This window comes from Botryllus schlosseri, chromosome 7, assembly GCF_051294905.1.
Source record: "Botryllus schlosseri isolate E-star chromosome 7, Bs_hap1, whole genome shotgun sequence".
NCBI classification, from domain to species: Eukaryota; Metazoa; Chordata; class Ascidiacea; order Stolidobranchia; family Styelidae; genus Botryllus; species Botryllus schlosseri.
Window position 1 is genome coordinate 26,849,560 of NC_137242.1, and position 20,012 is coordinate 26,869,571.

The 20,012-nt window shown below is 39.2% G+C and overlaps 1 protein-coding gene across 1 annotated transcript in view; it reads left to right on the forward strand.

Moving 5' to 3' along the window:
* Positions 1–10,293, forward strand: part of LOC145443188 (relaxin receptor 2-like) — a 31,405-nt gene extending 21,112 nt beyond the window's left edge. Inside the window, exons 16-19 of the mRNA XM_080321178.1 lie at positions 1,320–1,471; positions 2,033–2,209; positions 2,678–2,761; positions 10,132–10,293. Of these exons, the coding sequence (XP_080177304.1) occupies positions 1,320–1,471; positions 2,033–2,209; positions 2,678–2,761; positions 10,132–10,136 (418 nt within the window). The 3' untranslated portion in view covers positions 10,137–10,293. The remainder of the gene's footprint in view (positions 1–1,319; positions 1,472–2,032; positions 2,210–2,677; positions 2,762–10,131) is intronic.
* The last annotated feature ends 9,719 nt before the right edge of the window (positions 10,294–20,012 follow it).

Here is a 20,012-nt window from a genome sequence, read left to right on the forward strand (position 1 = left end):
TTCGAGAGGTCTTCAACTTGGATTTCAAGTGTCAGCAAATTAGTGAACAGTAGTTTGAAATAGAACTTCCTGAAGTTTCTATTCCTGATATGGCCCAGTAACGGGATCAAAACCTCGCGACGGAATCCATTTTCATCTGTAGGCTGATGTACATTAACGCAATTCCAGAATAAATTGAAGGTGAGCTGATACATGGAAACGAAGAGGCGAGACAGCGTAGTAGTAAAATCCACGGCTGCGACACCAATGGGCTGTGGGTTCGAGTCCGACCGAGGTTGAGTCTAGAATTGCTAGCTATGTGTTGGAGGTTTATCTAGGCTCCTCCTCGTCACGCGATCCGCATAAGCTGTGTCAAAAAGCTTATTAGAAGTGGGTGGTGCTGCAAGCCGGCTGTTACGGAGCAAAATGAAAAATATTGGCCTGGTTTAAATGACCATTGTAGTCGACAAACACAAGGAATAACATAAACAAATCAGCATTAAAAAATCTGTTTCTCAATTTTGGTGCTATATATGTTGTGATCATACCCAAAGGTGTCGTTGGAAGCGTTACGCGTTAATATTGCATTCGCCATCACCTATCTTTGTGGAAATAGATTTCGGCAATCGTTTAGGATTTCCAAGACACGTCTGCGCAGTGCGTACATACCGAGTTTTTACACATAGTATGATGTTATTTCCACGAAAAGCAATCTTGTTGCTGTTTATCACTAGCATATATAAATAATATTTGCACAAGACAGATGACGGTTACGTGTTAATTGAGCTAAATTTCAACTCAAACTTGAGGGGGTACGCGGGGGTCCGTGAAGGTCTAAAAGGGGTCCGCGAAGACAAAAAGGTTGAGAACCACTGCCTTAGAGAATACACCGAATAAGTATATTGAAAAGCTTCTTGAAAGTGCAGAACTTCAACATACAATTGAATAGTATGTTCATATTGAAAGCGTCAGCAACTCTTAGAGAATTGGAAAGAACATTTTATACCACACGATTGTTGATATACAATGTTTTGTCCAATTCTCTACTAGTTGCTGACGATTACCCCTTATGAGTGACAGCCAACAATATTCGGGTGCATTTCAATATGAATATACTATTCAATCGTATAAGTAGCGAAAGTTGGAAAAACCTATACTTGGAGTACATTAAAATGTGTATGTACTTCGTTACTGACCACCTCTGTTGACATAAATGTTTGTTTTTGTTACGTGTAATTCTGAAGTACTTTATTACGCCGAGAGCGTTTTTGCATATTTATTGTAAACTTTCGTTACATTATATTTGGCCTACCATCGACCATATCTCTGTGACGTTGTAGAGCGGTAATGGTACCGAAGCATATGTCCGTGAATATACAGAAGCACAGGAGAGAGCAGGACGCGCGAATGCATAGGAAACTCATCCGCATCGTCGCCTCTGATTTCTGTTGCTGGATGCCAGTTTGCGCGATGGCTTTTTTGCAACTTGCCGGTGAGGCGTGATATTCAGTTGCAGTTGCAGCGGTGCAGCCTGTTTTGTATACCAAGCAGACTTGACACCTGTATAGTTTTAGGTGTCCAATTAGAATATTTAAAGCGAAATATCGTTATTGTCGTTCTCGTCTAAGTTGTAAGATGTTTCTATGCTCTAATTTTAATCATAATATATTTTCTGTTTGTTTCTTCTGAATATGATACCGGACAGTTGTATAGAACAAAACGAATGAAGCTTGCTGAACAGAATTTCGTCATTATCATGCTTTTGAGAACGAATTCTGATTTGATATGAACTTTGATTTTTTTGTATTTCTTTCTACTTTGGAAGTTCATTCAATTTCCAAGTTTTTGCGAATTCAGTTATTCTAATTCTATTCTAATTTAGAAAAGCTGCAGATTATTACTTTTCCAACTATGACAGTACATGTAGACCAACACCGAATACAAATGCAATTTAATAGCCTAAAATGTCTTTTCTGCTTTTCGGCTATGCTTATTGCTCATGTATATATATATATATGGACGATAAAAAGCCATCCGAAAATTGTATTGCCAGGACTGGACGTGCCACGCGACTCATACTTGCCAATCGGTCTGATCATCATTCCGATCAACAGCGCATTGAATCCATTTCTCTATTCCGCGATACCGGACATAATATGCAGGAAGACGAGAACTTCTCTGAGACGGATTAGCAACACATTCTCCTATAACAGAAACATGTCTTCTCTGGGTGAGTATACCTCTTTCGATACGTTTCATTGGAAATTCATTCGCAAATAATATTCTGTAGTTCTGTACCTCCAAGAAGCTCTTCAAATAATATTCAGTCGACAATAACGGGCTTTTAATTACACAAACACATATTACCAATACCAATGTTCCCTCTAAGCCGCGCACGTGCGCAATTGCGCATTGATGACACGGTCTCTGCGCACAAAAAAAGCCGAAATGATTACCTTTTTAGTCGTTATATTAGGCACTGTTGTCCAAGGGACCGCGCAGTGAGTTGGTGAGTGCGCGCAGCCTCATGAAAATTCAGAGGGAACATTGCCTTGAACTCATCTAAAATTTGACCCTCATTTTGGCCTGACTTGGACCTTGGGCCCGCGTATGGTTGTCCGAGAAAATGAATTATGCGGTAGGTCTACACCAGGCGGACTCGTTTGTCGCATATGTAATGTCGAGCATTCCATTTTAGATGCGACTGTTGCGAATGAAAGCGCAATTCCTTTGTCAATCATCAGACAAACTGACGATACTCTCGGCCAATCTCGTTCTACAGGTTAGTATGGAACTCCTAATTAAGCTGACGACGCATCAAAGGTCAACAAACAAACAAATTGGCATGGAAAATAAGAACGATTTTCAGGGATGCTGAACTCGGAAATTCCATTTGCTTTGGCAAATTGGCTCTAGTTTCCAAGATATCGAATAATTTTGATATTTTTTTAAATATTTTTTATTTGTTTGAAGCCAGGTTTAATTTTGTCCGAACAGCCCATATTAAATGTTTTGCCAAGTATAACTGCACTAAATTACCAAGAATTCGTAAAATATAAAGGCCAATGAAATCAGCTTTACGGTGCTCTGCTGTATAAATCTATTTTTTCCATATATTTAACACAGGGGTCGCCAACTCAAAATGGGTCGCGGGCCACTTTTCAACTTTCGTAGCAGCCGCGGGCCGCATAAGTTCATTATCGTTATAAACTAGGCAACCACGTTATAAAACTCCACGTCAGTACAACACCATGCTACCTAATATAGGCGATTGGCAACTTGACCAAAAAAGAAGTAATATTTTAATAAAGGAATACAAATGCAACAAAAAAAAATTATCGTCAATTTCATTTCATTTTGAACTCTGAGCTGTGGACGATACCAGGAAACGCTTTTCAGCGACGAAGGAATCGTTATTGGTGGCCAGTGGTTCTCAAACTTTTTTAGACATGCCCCCTTTATGATACTGAAAAATTTCGGTCCCCCTTATCGTCATATCACAAAATCTAACCAGAATGCTAGTAATCCTAACGGATAGTTTGAAAGCATGGAAGGTTAAGACTGTTGCCGAGAGAATTCAATAATACGAATGCCGGACTATACACAAAATTTGAATTCGATGTAAATCTCGCGGAGCGCGGAAAAATTCTCAGTTCATCGCAGCTCCGCGCCTCCTTCAGATGCTTTCACGCCCCCACAACAAGTGCGCGCCCTCATTTTGAGAACCAATGCCCTATGTCGTTTACTAAGCGTCTCGGTCTTGGCAGTGTTTTGGTCATTGTACACCAAGGCAATATGCCCATTCATATCAGCTGATTATTCTCCCTCGATGGAATGCTGTTGCCATCGCCAAAGCCGTTTTAACTATAGTGACGAATAGTGATGTTGGGCACAAGAGAATAGCTTGTTTTGAAAGAACAACAACAAAATGTTGATACTGTAGCCAATTTCAGCATTTCAAAATGGATTTCTTGACTTACTTCCGAAGTCTTAAATCATGTCGCGGGCCACAAAATATGACCTCGCGGGCCGCGTGTTGATGACCCCTGATTTAACACCACAAATGCCCCATATATTCGTATTTCCATCAGATCATTCTCCTAACATATTCTAATGTGTGAGACTAAGCTTCATATACCACATAAAAACGGCTCGAAGTGAACAATTAATATCAGTAGTTAGGTAATATCGAGCGCGATTTTTTGACGCGTCAAAATAAATTCTGCCAAAATTGTAGCGTTACGGCAAAACATTGTCAAAATTGTTTACAAAATCCACATTTTTTGCAACCTGCATTTCGTTTGTATCGTAGATGTTTGCACTGTCGGTGAACTTATCATTTGACATTTTGCAGCTTGTAGCCTACTTTGTAGGTCTACCGTTGCATACGGCCCATTGTCTACTCATTGTGAATCATAAACGGTCAAAAGAAACAAAGAGGTTGACATGGTGATCTGCTAAACGTACCGCAATATCTAGGGCCATTTTTATATGACCTTAAAAATCAATAATATGACTTTATATGACTTTATGTGAAGATAGTGTATTTTCACATGCGAACAACGTCACTCACGGAACCAAAGAGTAAAACATACGCAACACAACAGTAATACACGTCCATTTTTATTTTAAACCATGTAGTGTGGAGTTTTAGAGTCTTCGAAGTTACAATTTGGACGTAAAATGACTTTAGTGAGGAAAATGAGTGCTCTACAGACGCTGATGTGGGTTGACACTTCTGCAGTTTTGCATAAAGCGCTGGTAAAATGTCTTGTGTTTGTAGCTCCATAATTTGTTTCACATCGTTTTGTCCAATCGCTTCTTAATGTAATTTCTGAGCTCAAACGGATCTGTTTCGAAATCAATGGCATTTAGACAGAGGTGGTCAGTAACGAAGTACTTCTACTTTTTCGAACTACTCAAGTAGTTTTCCTCTACTTCTGGTACTTACTCAAGTAGATATAATCTCCGCTACTTCTAGTTCGTAATATTTAGTGATCTACTTACTTACTTTTCGCTATTTTCAGTTTGTCAAGTAGAAGTAGTATAACCCACCAATTAGAAAGAGAAACTGGGGAATTCTCGGGTTGTTTTCACTGATTTCTAACTTTCAATTTCAGGAGAAATTGAGTCAAACACGGAATTTCCGTCGCGCTTCACATGAAGTAGATAATAGAGTTACAAATATGTTTTCACGAAAGTGAATATTATTTAGGTTGCAGGTTGCATTGCACCGCATTGGCGACCCTATGACATATTTCATCACGGTAAATATGACCCATCATAACGTTTGAAACTAGCGTTCCGCATTCAAGCATTTACCGATCATATCGTAATCTAGCAGCCAATGGTGTGTCCTAATCTGGGAAAGTGGGCTCTGACTTCTTGAGCGTTAGATCTGTTTTAGCAGACCACCGTTAAAACTGTCTCGACAAAAGACATAAAATACATTTCCGCTTTTCTGATGTAGTATTTGTAGTTCTCGTTAAATTCATAGTATCATTATTTGGAGTTCTAATTAGTTTCAGTTCTTTTGTCTTGAGAACATACATGTTTAAGTTTAAAAGCAAGTGTAGCATCGCCGTCTATTATCCTAAATTACAATTACACAATATGGCATTTTTACGTTACGCCATATTTTTAATCATCGAATATGAATCGCGCAAAGTGTTAACATCGTGTTCATACAACTCTTCCGTACTGCTCTTCGACTACACTAAAGGCCTTAATATGTTGGGGAGAGAACATGTCATGACATTTTCTAAAACGGAATGTTCGAGTAAACAAAAGATTAGTGTCTAATTTCCATAGAAAAACTATCATTTGCATCTCATGATTCGGTCGAATGCTCATGCTGTCGGAAATTTATACCTTCTGGGATGCATCAATATACATTGTTCATGAAGCTCTCTGCACCTTCCGCATATATCTCAATTTGCAGCTTTTGAAAGTCCATGCGAACGTATTATATGACCGTTTTCAAAACTACTTACTTACTTGAGTAGATTTAAAGCCGGCAAATTCTACTTCTACTTCAAGTAGTTTTAGGTTGCTTAGGGAAGAAGTACTTCTACTTGTACTTGAGTAGATTTCTGCGTCGCTACTTCTACTTCTACTTGAGTAGCTTTCTTGACTACTTTGACCACATCTGCATTTAGATCAGCATGGGCCTATTTGACGGTGTACGTACAACTTTCCATTTCGAATATTGAGTTTGAAATCTTGGTATAGTGGAGGCATATTTATGTTAACTAACTATAGTAAACTTTGGATCGTTGTTTGAATTTTTGACGCTCTTTACAATAATTCTTTCACCTTCCTACGCACTGAGTATTTCATTGCCTTGTGGAGGTCTCTCGGCATCATATTGAGCAGCATTCAACCAGCTACCCCAACTAGTAACTGCCTTACTTTCCTAGTGCTCAAGTGCTTCGCCGCTTAAATTGGTATTTTTTATTCAAAGTATACAACGATATGACTTTATAACTCAGAAATGTGACTATATAACTTAAAAAGCCGATTTATGACCGAACCAGGAAAATATGACATTATATGACTTTATAACTTTCTTAATATACCTCATAGGGATGCGGATTTTACGTTTGAATTTATTTCACGATTTACTGCTGCATAGAAAAAAAATATGACTTTAATGACTTTAAATGGCCCTAGCAATATCCTAACTGAAGCAAGACTGCGTGGGCATTGATTCTTAAATCGAGAAGCGCAGGATGAAAAATTGTGATGTAGAAGACATTGTCAGAATGAAGCAGCACGGTATGTCACCAGCGGTGCAAGCAAACCTTCAGTGTTGCCAGCCAACAACCGCTGATGTTGAACGTTATTTCTTAATTCTTGACAATCTACGGACAGACACTTTCTACTCGAGATTGTAGGAAAGTATATGTCGTTGTACTACTACAAATTTTGATTATTCCTACCGTAATGCGTGATGTAACTAGCCTATTGTAATTCTTCATAGGTCCAGATTTCGATTTGTCAGTTTTTTAGTCAAAAAGGTTTTTTCAGGCCAAGCTACTTCGTAATGACAGACAGTTCCAACCAAAAGTGAAGATAAGTAGTACAATTCTAACATTATGATGGACAACAGCTAATAGTCATACATGAGGTCAAAATTTGGGAAAAATGAAGTTTTTTAAGGTAACGAAGTGACAACATATTGAATTTTTAGTCAGAATCTTCCGTGTTTATGTAAAAGAAAGTGCCGTAGTAATAACAAATCCGGTATGCCCAAGCCTACAAAAGAAAGAATGCAATTTGTAAGCACAGACGAAATCAAGTAGCAAGCATTTTTGTCATATTATCATCTATTTATTTGATATATTGTCAAAGCATCTAACCTTGTTCCTCACTCATATTTCCGAGGTTTTCAGGGAAGTGATATACGCGACTGAATTGATAGTGGGTTTTCATGCTCGTCCTGGATCCAAGAGCTTGAAAATTCGTAAGCATCACATCTGGTCGATATGGAATAGATCAGGGCCAGCCAACCCGTGGCCCGCGGGCCACATGTGGCCCGCGAGAAGGTTTTGAGTGGCCCGCGAGGTAATTTCCGAAATTTCTAATGTTATCAAAAATGGATTACACAGATTGCGAACTTGTGAGGCCAACCAAAAATTTGATTAGTCTGGCCGCAACACTTGAGATGTGATGACTAAAATATCAGTTCCGACGCATTCGCAGATCCATGAGCCAGTCACATATTGATAGATCTTCGTACACTACAATAAAGCAGAATAATTTGTGATAGATTTATCAAAAGTAAAAATTTTCTACACGTTTCGCGCAACATGTTGTCACTAGATTTCTTGCTTTTAATATTGTTGCCCCTTTGTGAAAATGAAAGAACGCCTAATGTATCAGATTGAATCTAACTATATTCGCGATTACGAGACAGAGTGTCGTTCAACATATGCGACTTTGCGTTTTCACTCGCAGAAAGACCGTCGACTATGAAACCTAGGCACAAAATTATTGACGCATGTTGGTCGAAACTTTCGATATCGATATGCCCAGACGCCAATCGCCCAGTCCTTGCAAACTGAGCCCAGCGATATACAGCAGGCCCGCAATATAGTCAGGTGACAATATAATTGACCTGTGAACTTCCAAAAATTTTCGCGCTTCGCGCGGATAGTGGTCCGCGCAACAGTTCGTCAATCGAATGTGGCCCTTTGGCTGAAAAGGTTGGCCAGCCCTTGAATAGATAGTTGCTTGCTTCTGTGATTCCAATCAATCATTATATAACTGCGTCAAAAGCAGTGCTGTAGAGTCGGAGTCAGAGTGTCGTTAAATATTCTCTTGTTGGAGTTGGAGTCATAGAAATTCTGTAGCACTCCTTGTAGTCTGAGTCGTAGTTGGAGTTTGAGAACCACTTGCTGGCTGGAGTCGAAGTCGAAATTTGTTAAAATGCTCTACCTTCGACTCCAGGTACTTTAAAATCGAACCAAATGTTACCGAAAAGTGTTGTTGCAGTTATAGATGTCATCAAGTTTTTACGTTTTCACACCATCACAAAGTTAATTTCTTTCTGTGACTACAGATGTCATAATTTCTGTGAACCATATCCCACGTAAAAAAATGTAACAGCGGTATAATTTTCCATGTAGATTTACAGGAATGTCGGAGTCGGAGTTGGAGTCAGAGTCGGTGAATTTGAAATTCCCGGAGTCGGAGTCGGTGAATTTGATATTCCTGGAGTCGGATTCAAAGTAGGAGTCGGTATATTCAAAACGTCTGGGGTCGGAGTCAGAGTTGGTGGTAAAAGGAACTCACTTCACAGCCCTGATAAATGAGTGCTGGGCTGCCTTATCAACTTCAGTCATATGTGATGGAAAAACATGATCATTCCTAACCTATACCGGAAGAACTTTATTCTTGTTGCCGAATCAGAATACATGATCAATGAGGCGAGAAATAGCCACGGTAGACCCATTTTAGATGAAACCTACTCCATGATTGGGCCGTTTGGCTGAACTCAAGTAAAATGTTTCCGTTTACCCGTCATTCGCGAAGATGTTGAGTTGAGTCTATGTCACCGTAGTTGCTACAGCAGCTACTATTGTCATCCACATCTTCCACTATATCTAACATTGCAGCATGATCCGAAATTAGATCTTGCAGGGACGCGAAAACAACAACATGAATTTCAGGGGATCGTGCAACTGGTTGTAAAGCACAGTCAATGTTAGGGTATAGTACCATAACATCATCTTTCGGTTCCAACCCGACATGTCGGTCATGGAAAATATAACTATCATCCTGGTGATTCTTTGACTCGCGCCAAACCGCAAGGATTCTGAATGGCATAGATTTGTCAAAATATCGGTCATTGCAACAATTTCTCTGTATTGCCGTAGCCTATCCCTCATTTCATAACATATACCTTAAACACCCATGAAGTAAAATTTCTGAACATATTAGCAAGGGACACTATCTGAGTTTTAAAAGGCTACTACCTTTGAGCCCACTAATCCTCCGAGATGAGATATTGTCATTCGACTCTTTCTGGAGCTTAAATTTGGTGATTAGTTAGCGTAAACTGTCAGGGCAACATATTAGCCTCAAACTGATACATTACAGGACAACATTACCTATTTCCTTATCAGAGCACGAAATTGTTTATGTTAGTGCTGGGTGGAAGATGATATCAATGCCTTATTTACCCCCAAGCGAGAAATAATCTATGTTACTCACTGGCTTGCAATTTTTCTTGCAATATGTATTAAGAAGCAATATCTCAGAAATCAGAACTAATTCAACAAAAATTATGGCATTTTCGGACTTAGCACCCCTGATTTCCTCTTGGATCGATCTAACATGTCGTGCGTTTTGAAAGAAATTGTTGGCGTATGATATTATACAAAGTGTAAAAGACCTACGTCTGTAGTTGATCACTCACGACGCAACAACTGCTACAGATACTCTAATGTGCGTCCTTCCGCCAAAGCGAATGGATACAAAAGAGGCAGATATATATAAGAGACGCCACTATACTATAACTGTCACAGGGAGCAGTACAGACTAGAATGTGGCTTCCGCACATGGCAGCCTGTTATTGCCAAGAAACTAACATGTCTTCTTGTTCAACATTATTATGATAGATCCTAATAACCTGTTCATGTTTTAAAGGATAAAGCAAGGTCGTGAGGAAAACCAGACGCGGAAGACTACACACGTCACACGAATTGCATGTTTTTTTAATATATCATGTCATCGCAGCGTTCAATTCGATTCCATAGATAGCAATTTATCTGTGAGAGTTGTAAACTTGAATAAACATGGTTTTTCGAGGATTGGTATCATAAATAACGACGTTGAGTCGAGATCAGTTTTGAATAAAGTGTCTCACCATTTCGATAAGATCTTATCCACATTGTGGCGGTCCATTGGATCCGCGCAACGGGATGTAGCTGGTACAAATGAAATATAACACTTTCGCAGTGACAGCCTACCACGTGATCGGTCGAAATCACGGTAACTGACTTCGTACTTCGATAGTATCTCATTGCATGATGAACCCTCGGTTGGTTTATCAACTTATTATTACACTGACCAACAAAATCATTTCAACATGAACAGTGAGAACGATTTTACGGGTACATCAGGGGCGCTGAGCTCGAAAATGGCAATAGTTTCTGCAAATTGGCTCCAGTTTTCTAGATATCACCAAATTAAGTTATTTTTGTATTTATTCAGGATCGAAACAGCACTTTGTCAAGCCCCCTTCAAAGGCTGGTTTTGGGCCCCATAGGGTTTTTAACAAAAGTCATCGGGATTTCAGGGACAGGAGACATTTCAGCGACTGGAGATATTAATATCGACGGTTGTGCCGATGCAGTGCGATATTTTAAGGTCAAAATGTTAATCGCCGCCGCCAGTGCACAGATATGTTACAGGTCTTGGCGTGCTCTGGAACGGTAATTACGGTCAGCTCCGAAATGTCCGAGTGTGGTAGTCCTGCCCCAGCAGGTTTTACCGTCCTGAACTAAAGCAGCCTAATGGCCTAAAGCAGGGGAGGGCAACGTCTGCAGTCGCCGGACCGGATATATAAAAAATAATGTATATTTGGCGGGTCAGACGCCTAAATCGATACATCAAACGCGGATTTATCCACCTATGTGATTATTCGTATTTAATGTTAACTTTAAGTTTGAAGCAGAGACCAAAACAGTATTCAATGAATGTATGTAGGCTACTTCAATAGCTGTTGAAGTCAATGAGACATATGTGCCTCTGTGGTCGAACAAAGTTGTGCACAAGTCAAAAACTGTCAGCAAGGGCCACTCAAAATCCCTTTGCGGACCGTACGTTGCCAGCCTCTGGTAAAATATGTATTGTATATATGAACTGGGGGTTTAGATTTTTTTAAATTTACCAAGGTATCAATTCAGTCTGGATGACTTCATGCGTAAATACCGGTAATGCAGGCTTTCTTATGTTGACGACTACTTGTAAGATCCACTCCCGCACTCTATACACACTGGCATGCTAAAGTATAACCTATAGTCACTAACATTTGATGTATAGTAAGCAAGTAGTAAGGGATTGCAGCAGACTGTGGCCGCGTGCCACATTATCATGAACGACCGGAAACTTAAAATCACGTCGCGGGCCGTATGTTGCCCGTCCATGGCCTAAAGCAGGGGTGGGCAATTATTTTCCTCCGCGGGCCAAATGAGAAAAATAAATACGTTGGCGGGCCGAGGGAACATTTTTAGCTAAATTCTCCAGCGTATATTAATTTTATTTCTAAATCACATTGTTAATGAATGGTGCTCTTTGAATGTGTTGATATTAGGGAATGAGAAAGTGACGGTTAATTAAAAAAATATCTATTTGCTGTCATGATTCGAAACAATGTTAAACGTGCTACATTTTAGTTCTCTTCAGACCCCTATTCACGTTCTTCTATTAAGACTCTAACGCAGTGGTTCTCAAACTTTTTTCGGCACGTCTCCCTTTATGATAGTGAACAAATTTGAGCCCCCTTATCATATGACATGACAAAATGCAACCAGAATGCTAGCATTCCCAACGGATAGTTTGATGGCATTGGATATTATGGCTGTTGGTGAGCGAATTATGAAATATCAAAGTCGGACAATACACAGAGCAACAGCTACAAGCTATAGTATATCGCGCGGAGCGCGAAAAATTTTTTCGATAAATTCGGGCATCGCGCCACCCTTCTGATGTTTTCACGTCTCCCAGTTCGAGAACCACTGCACTGAAATGAATATGCAATGGTAAAAAGCTTGTATTTTCTTGGTCGCTGCCATCCGAGCAGTGTGCCGCATAAATAGCTTTCATGTTGTGAGAAGCTTGCAGTTTTTCGGAGCTTTGCCCTCTCTTGACCGAGTGTTTCGTGTTTTCGTCAAAAGAACGACTTTAATTAAAATTTATAATCTCGGCGACATGCTCGGCGAAAACGGAAAGGATGGGTTTACCCCTGACTCCAGTATGCGAATATTTAGTGCTCTAAATTCTAAACCTTCTTTGAATTTCAGTTTTCGACTTTCTTTTTTGGCATGCCCGTTAATCTTTTATGTGTGATAGATATGACAGAGTCATAGTAATCGCGAGCACTAATCGACTTGTCTTACGAGAATTCGTAACAAATTGAAACACATACCCTATAACGCGTAATGTGACAATGGCAACGAGGAAGGTTTGAACTAAACTATATGGAAAGAGTAATGTTTTGTGACTTCAATTGCTACTCATACTTTGCCACATTGCCTTTATTTTGAATCTGGATTACGCATGCCAGGTGCGTAGGCAGCGTAATCGTGGCTTATTACTGAACAGGCTTCAAAGTAAACGAATTTCCTGTTCATTTGATACAGTCTACGGTTTTGGTCATTCAAAAAGCAAGTTTTATGTTCTGAATTCGAAGAAACCTTTCGCGGGCCGCACAGAATAGCTTCGCGGGCCGCACTTTGCCCAGGTCTGGCCTAAAGCAAGGGTCGGCAACCTACGGCCCGCCAAGCGAAATCGTCCGGCCCGCGACATCGTAATTATAGTTATCACAAGAATACGACCCGCCGTTTCATAATGAGTTTCAATCTGCAGTACAGCACTGCTTAGAAAGAATGCGGCATTGCTACGATATAAGTAGCCTACATGGTATTAGTCTATTGTTACGCCATAAAACGAAGGTGGTTGAAGTAGGAGATGGAGATTGTCTGTAGAGTAGACTACATCAGTAGGCTACTTATCAATCGGGTGTAGCCTATCTCGCAACCGAAGGTGTACCGTACTTTTTAAATGGTTTACCACTCTGATGGGGTGTGGCAACAAAGGTGTCCTTATCGTCTGCTTGCTGGAATCAATCAATCAATCGTTGAGTTATATTTTTCATATGATCAAGTCATACACGATGTGCAATACGATAAGACACAATGCGATGTCATGAACAGATAGGAGGATGTCGAACGACACGCAGTTGCGATTCTAACATCCACCTCGGCCTAGAGTGCCCGATGTCACAGTTCTTTTCGATGTTGATCTTCTTGAAGCCGCCTCCGTTTCTACTAGTTCTTTCCATACCTAGTGAATGCTTTCTTTCTTCTCTCGGGTCTTTTTCTGATTTTTTTGTCGTAATAAGAACGACGACGGCGGGGGAAGAGGAGCCCAGATAAACCTCCGACGGGAATCGAGCCGGGCCGCCAGATTGGTAGGCGTTTATCGTCACCACTATACGCTATGCCCTCCGCCAAAAACGCTTGGAACATCTCAGACGCAGTGACAAAATCTCAAACTTATACTGTTTAATTATAGATAACTAGCCTCCGCAGGTTAGCTATTTATAGTTAAATTCACCAGAAGGCATTGTGCGCCAAGACAACAAACCTGAATAGTGTTTTGGCCACAATGATGAAAACTGATTATATGATTTCGTCTCACAAACTGAATCACCAACATTTACGCCAGATAATATTAGAAGCAGAGAATTAATGTGGCGATGTCCTGTATATCTGCTATGTTGGCGCATTGAGTCGAGCAGCTATGCTTACACGAGTGTACGAACCGAGAAATGAATTAGTAACTCTCCTCGAAAATATAAATATCGCCGACTCATAATCTTGTAATCGAAAATGGTTATCTAATCTTGCTTTCTTTCTATACATTTAACGTCACATCTGAACAAATTGAATTTGCAACTTCGGGGGAAAACAGCTGAATACATGAGATGTTGAGGCGCATTCGAAACAAATCTGCGACCCTGGGAATGTCAACAATACAAAGAAATTAGGCTCACGTTCCTATACTGGAGGAGAGAAAACCTAGTACCAACACTACATTTGTAACTGTGATACGAAATTTAATTACTGAATACTTCCCGCTTTTACTAAATTCCTTCTCTACAAAATAAATTCCGACTATTCAGTACTCCGTTTAATGTGAACGCCAATACCATTGCCTGAAAATTTCCAATGGGCCGTTTTGAAATGCGATGCAGTTGAATTGAATGACAAATTTCACACAAAGAGCATATCGCTGCATGACTTTACAAAGAGTACCTTCTTGAAATTGGTCTTTATCCCAGCTTGACCAACAATGCAAAAGAAATTGCATCGATATTTGGTAGCACGTACGCATGTAAACAATAGTTTTCAACAATGAAATTCACGAAGAGCAAGCTAAGATCACTATTTCGGACGCCCATTTAAAATATGCTCAGATTCTTGCTTCATCTGACTTGTTACCAGAAGTTGAAAACCTTTCACAAAGCAAGCTGCGTCAATTGTCACATTTATTCTGCGTTGTTGAAGTGTAAATAAATGTGTTTTGGTAATGGTATGATTGAGATTGCAGCAATGTATGTTAATATACCGAAGTGAGCATAAAATATAGTATTATGAAAAATTCCGGCCCGTGAAAAAGTTGTACACTCGAAATTTGGCCCGTGACTACCAAAAGGTTGCCGACCCCTGGCCTAAAGGCACCATTCTCTCAGAATTGCTAAAAAGTCTATACTCATTTCTGTAAGAAATGTTGTATCCTTTATTGTGCCTACTATTACTTTTTCGGCGAGAATGGCATATCCAAATTTCAAGCAACGAAGCTCTTGAGATGGAATGGCGCGAAGCGCGAAGAAAATTTTCGAGTTGAAGAAATCTGACCCATGGTATCCCACTTTCTGTTAATTTGCACAAGTAATAACGAGGTAATTAAATAGCATCTCGTACTCCATTAAACATTGAAGTTGCGCTTATGATTCCAACTATATCACTTTATCCAAAAATAGATTTCAATGATTTCAAGTCCATATTCCGTAATATTCGGTCCTTTTTCATAGTTTATTAGTTGACATCAACAGAGACTGCAAGACAAAGGGAATCTTTCTTCGGATGCTTCATATCTTTTCATGGTATTGAAAGCTTGTGGTGTTTTGAACCAATTAAATATGATATACAGAACTCACTGTATAATTATATTCACCTCGATTTTCATGTGAATAGACCATAATTGGACAAACCCAGAATTTTAAGCTTTTCCAAATTAGATTACGATTAGAATCATATCTATAGGCTCACACAGGTTATTTCAAATAACACTTGAATTATAATTATAGCTAAACAGCTTGCTCCAAATTAGATTAGAACTAGACTTATTGAGTTCGCAAACCCGTGTATATTGAATCAAGTTCTCGTATCAAATCAGAGTTATTTCTCGTTGACTAGAGAATGGCAAATGTATGGTAAATGTACACCATAGTTGGATCAATTGTAATTTGTAATTGAGCTGAATGTAATTAATTACATTTTCTCATGTAATTGTAATTGTAATTGTAATTGAAGCATTTCTATTTTGTGTAATTGTAATTGTAATTGTAATTTGATGAAAATTTTGCTCAATTACAATCTCAATTACATTTTCATGGAAACCTGACAATTACAACATAAAATAATCATTTAATCAATCATTTATTCGTCGCACCAGTGAAAATCCGGTACGAACCAGGATGACGACGGGGGGCCTTAAGGCCTTAGTAAACAGTCACCACATGTAATAATTAGCCTATTCACATCGGTGTTCTAGGCGTGCTGCGTTATAACTAGATAATTAAGTCACACTAAACTGTTTGCCATACTTCAGTAGCAACAGAAAACTTTGTGAATTACAATATAGGCTAAACCAGTGGTTCTAAAACTGGGGGTGTGCCCCCTTGGGCGGCGTGAAAGCATCTGAACGGGGCGCGACGCTCCAGTGAATTGAAGTCTTTTCCGCGCTTCGCCCGATTCACCTCCGTTTTATGGTTATTGCTCGGTGTATAGTCTGAATATCGTATTGGAGAATTCTCTCATCAACAGTCATAACCTTCCATACCATCGAACTATATGTAAGGATTGCTAACTTTCTGGTTTCACTGTGTGCCATGACGATAAGGGGGGCACGACTGTCATAAAGGGGGCGTGACTAAAAAAGTTAGAGAACCAGTGGGCTAAACTAAATCTAAATATTTCAAAAATGGATGAACAGCAAATAAACTCTTCTGAAACCTGTGCTGAACCATTTCCTACACCACGGTCAAAGTTTTTTAATCTTTGAACAGTACCGAGGCTTGTTGCAACAATAGCAAAAAAAAAATTCAAGTTTCCAACCAAGGCTTCATCAAACTTGATCACGCATTTGTAGATATGTTATCCGAATCTTACCTGCAATCTTGACCAAATTTACTGGAGCCAGTAACTTTTCGCACCCGAATGTTCATCAAATGCAATCTAACAGTTTCCGAGCAAGTGAAAATATAAATGCAAACCAAAATATTGTAATTCTTAGTTATTAGGAGGTTCTTTGCTTTTGCATTTATTTTAATTTTACGCGCCTTATCGGTATCATCCTTATCGCTGACGCCTTACCAATTGCATTTCATTATCCTGACTCAGCTCTGAGTAGCCTGATCGTTTGATTACATTGCATTGACTGTCCTGTAGCCTATTCGAGGTTAGTCGGTCAAACCTTTGGTTGGTAACAGTCGCTTGAAACATTTTTCAGTGCTTGTAGTTTTCAGTACTCATGATTAGGAATAGTTCGAATACCTTCGACTATTTTTTGAATAAAGGATATTCTACATATCAGGAATGAAACATGAATAGCTTGAGATTGTTGCTAATAACGTCGCTACGGTTGTAAAACAACACCTCTTTACTGAATCAATTACCTGTTTTAAAGTAATTGTAATTGTAATTATAATTGTAATTAATGACATGTTTAGAAGTAATTGTAATTGTAATTGTAATTTGATATTTTTAGCATTGAGTAATTGTAATTGTAATGTAATGGAAACATGCAAGGAAGTAATTGTAATTGTAATTGTAATTGAAATAAAATAATGTAATTGATCCAACTCTGATCTGAACTGCCCTATCTATCACCCATAAAGGATTACCGGGCATGCCAAACAAAGCCGAAAACTGAAAGAAGTCCAAGAAGGTTTAGGTCTAGAACTTACAGCACTGAATATTCGCATACTGGAGTCAGGGGTAAACTCATCCTTTCAGTTTCTGCCGATCATGTCGCCGAGATTAGGGATTTTAATTAAAGACGGTCTTATGACAAAAGCACGAAACACTCAGTCAAGGGAGGGCGAAATTCAGAAAAACTGCTAGCTTCGCTCAACATAAAGGCTATTTAACCTGCACACTGCTCGGAAGGCAGCGACCCAAGTTTATGGTTGTTACTCTGTGTGTTGTCTGACTTTGATATTTCACAATTCTCTCATCAACAACCATAATTTTCCATGCCATCAAACTATCCGTTGGAATTGCTAGCATTCTGGTTGCACTGTTTGATATTTTGTGATATCATGATAAGTAGGCGCTAAATTGCTCACTATCATAAAGGGACACGAGCCTAAAAAAATTTGGGAGCCACTGTTTTAGAGTCTTGATAGAGGAACGTGGATAGGGGTTTAAAGAGAGCTAAAATGTATCATGTTTAACATTGTTTCGAATCATGACAGCTAACAGATATTTTTTAATTAACCGTCTCTTTCTCATTACCTAATATCAACATATTCACTGAGCACTGAGTAGCAGTTATTAACAATGTAATTTAGAAATAAAATTTTGGGTCGATACCGATGAAACCGATATCTCACACATTGACCGATAACCCCAATACATTCAGCAGATATGCAAAGGAAGTAAGATGTAGATAAGCACAGTTTCAAAGCTTCAGAGCATTTATTTGAACATCGTTACAGCCGTCATTTTACTTGATTGGGTGATGCAGAGAAACTAAATGTTTCCTGTATTACAATCTGCCTCTACTGGACTGATCTTCAATTCTGCATCGCGTTTTGCTTTTTGGGATATCCCAAAGTACAATTAATGTGCAAAATTAGGAAATAATTCTTTTTAATTCCAGTTTTCCCTTTTGTCGTTCAGCTTTCTGTCGCTTGTACAAGTGTCATCTAGCCTAATATATAATATTTTTGGCGAAATAGTTCTCTGCTCCTTCCATATTAATATCGGCCTATGATATCGGTTATCGACCTTGTAAGTGTGTTGATAATCGGTGTCGGTATCGGCTTGCAAAAATCAATATCGGTCGACCTCTGGTGTACGATATCAACAAATCGATGGTTGGTTGCTTTTAAATAAGCATAGGCCTATATATTATTTCCATATCCCCACAACTATATAATTAAATACCAATAGGGCGTTTTGTTATACAATCCCAATTTTATATAGTGCGGCCCACGAATGGATTAGCATGTTGAATGCGGCACGCGAGCAAAAAACTTCGACCACTCCTGCCATAGAGAGTATGACATAAGTTTCATGGCACATACAATTTTGAAACTCTTGAAAGAAAACGTCACACTCATGATGGAAAGGAATTATTTTGCCTGCCTTACACAAAGCTGTCATCTAAAATCACATGGCATCCCCGTGTTTGTTTCCAGAACATTATTTTTCATTAGAGTGATTTTCAAGAAGTTGTCTCGCCAACAACGTATCATTGGGTCGCCGACTTCTAAACTGAAATAAAGATACCGTAACATCATATACCATTAGAATTCGATTGGCGTGTTGAGACGCGGATGGATTATCTCGATTTCTCATTCAGTGAAATTCTAAACGTAGAATAACACATAGCCTACACCAAATCGTGGTACAGGGTGTGGTTAAAATAGTGCTGGCTCCAGAGTATACAAGTTATATCTACGAAAGGAAACTGATATCGGTGGGAGGGCAGCTGGATGAATTTTGTTATGCTGAATGTTACAGTTCCCACATTGAGCTGAACAAAGCAGCGTCGCGTTCCGCCGCCAGCTTTGTTCTTGCAGAACAGGGTTTCAATCTCAACTCGTGTTGAAAGTCAGATTATAAATTTTTGATCGCTTGTGGGCTGGATCAGTTGAATGATTCCATAATGGTGCCTTTTAATCCATAGGTCCACATAATATTACGGATCGGGGGTTCTATACTAGCAACGCCCTACCTTGCACAAAATGGAATTGGCAAAAATACAAGGATTTACCGATTGAATACAATCATACCCTACTATAGTCTATACCGCAGTGACTCCAACGACGATATATGTTGTTATATTTCTATACTCTCTCTAGTTTAGTCGTGATGCGGTGTTGGCCCTTCATTTGCGTTGTGAGGATTACAGGAGATTAAACTATAAACGCGGACATTGGAATTTTGGTAAAGATTTTTAAATCCCTATTCGAATTTCTATGGGAGACGGTGACCTTTTAAGCCGTAAGTTAAGCATTCGCATAGTATTCTGGCATTGACGTACACAGCCCTGTGATCAACTGATTCGTGGTATATTTTTGCAGAAAACTCCGAATTGACTGTGCACGTATTAGCCTTCTCTGATTTTGGTGGTAATGTGACGGGTTGGCTACCCCTATAATTCATGCAAATTGTACTTAATTTAATATTATAATAAGTAATTTGGATTCAATAAGATGGAAGCAATCTTAATACGAATTCGTATGATAAGGACCAATAAAATTGCATATCTGAAATATTTCCAAAGCT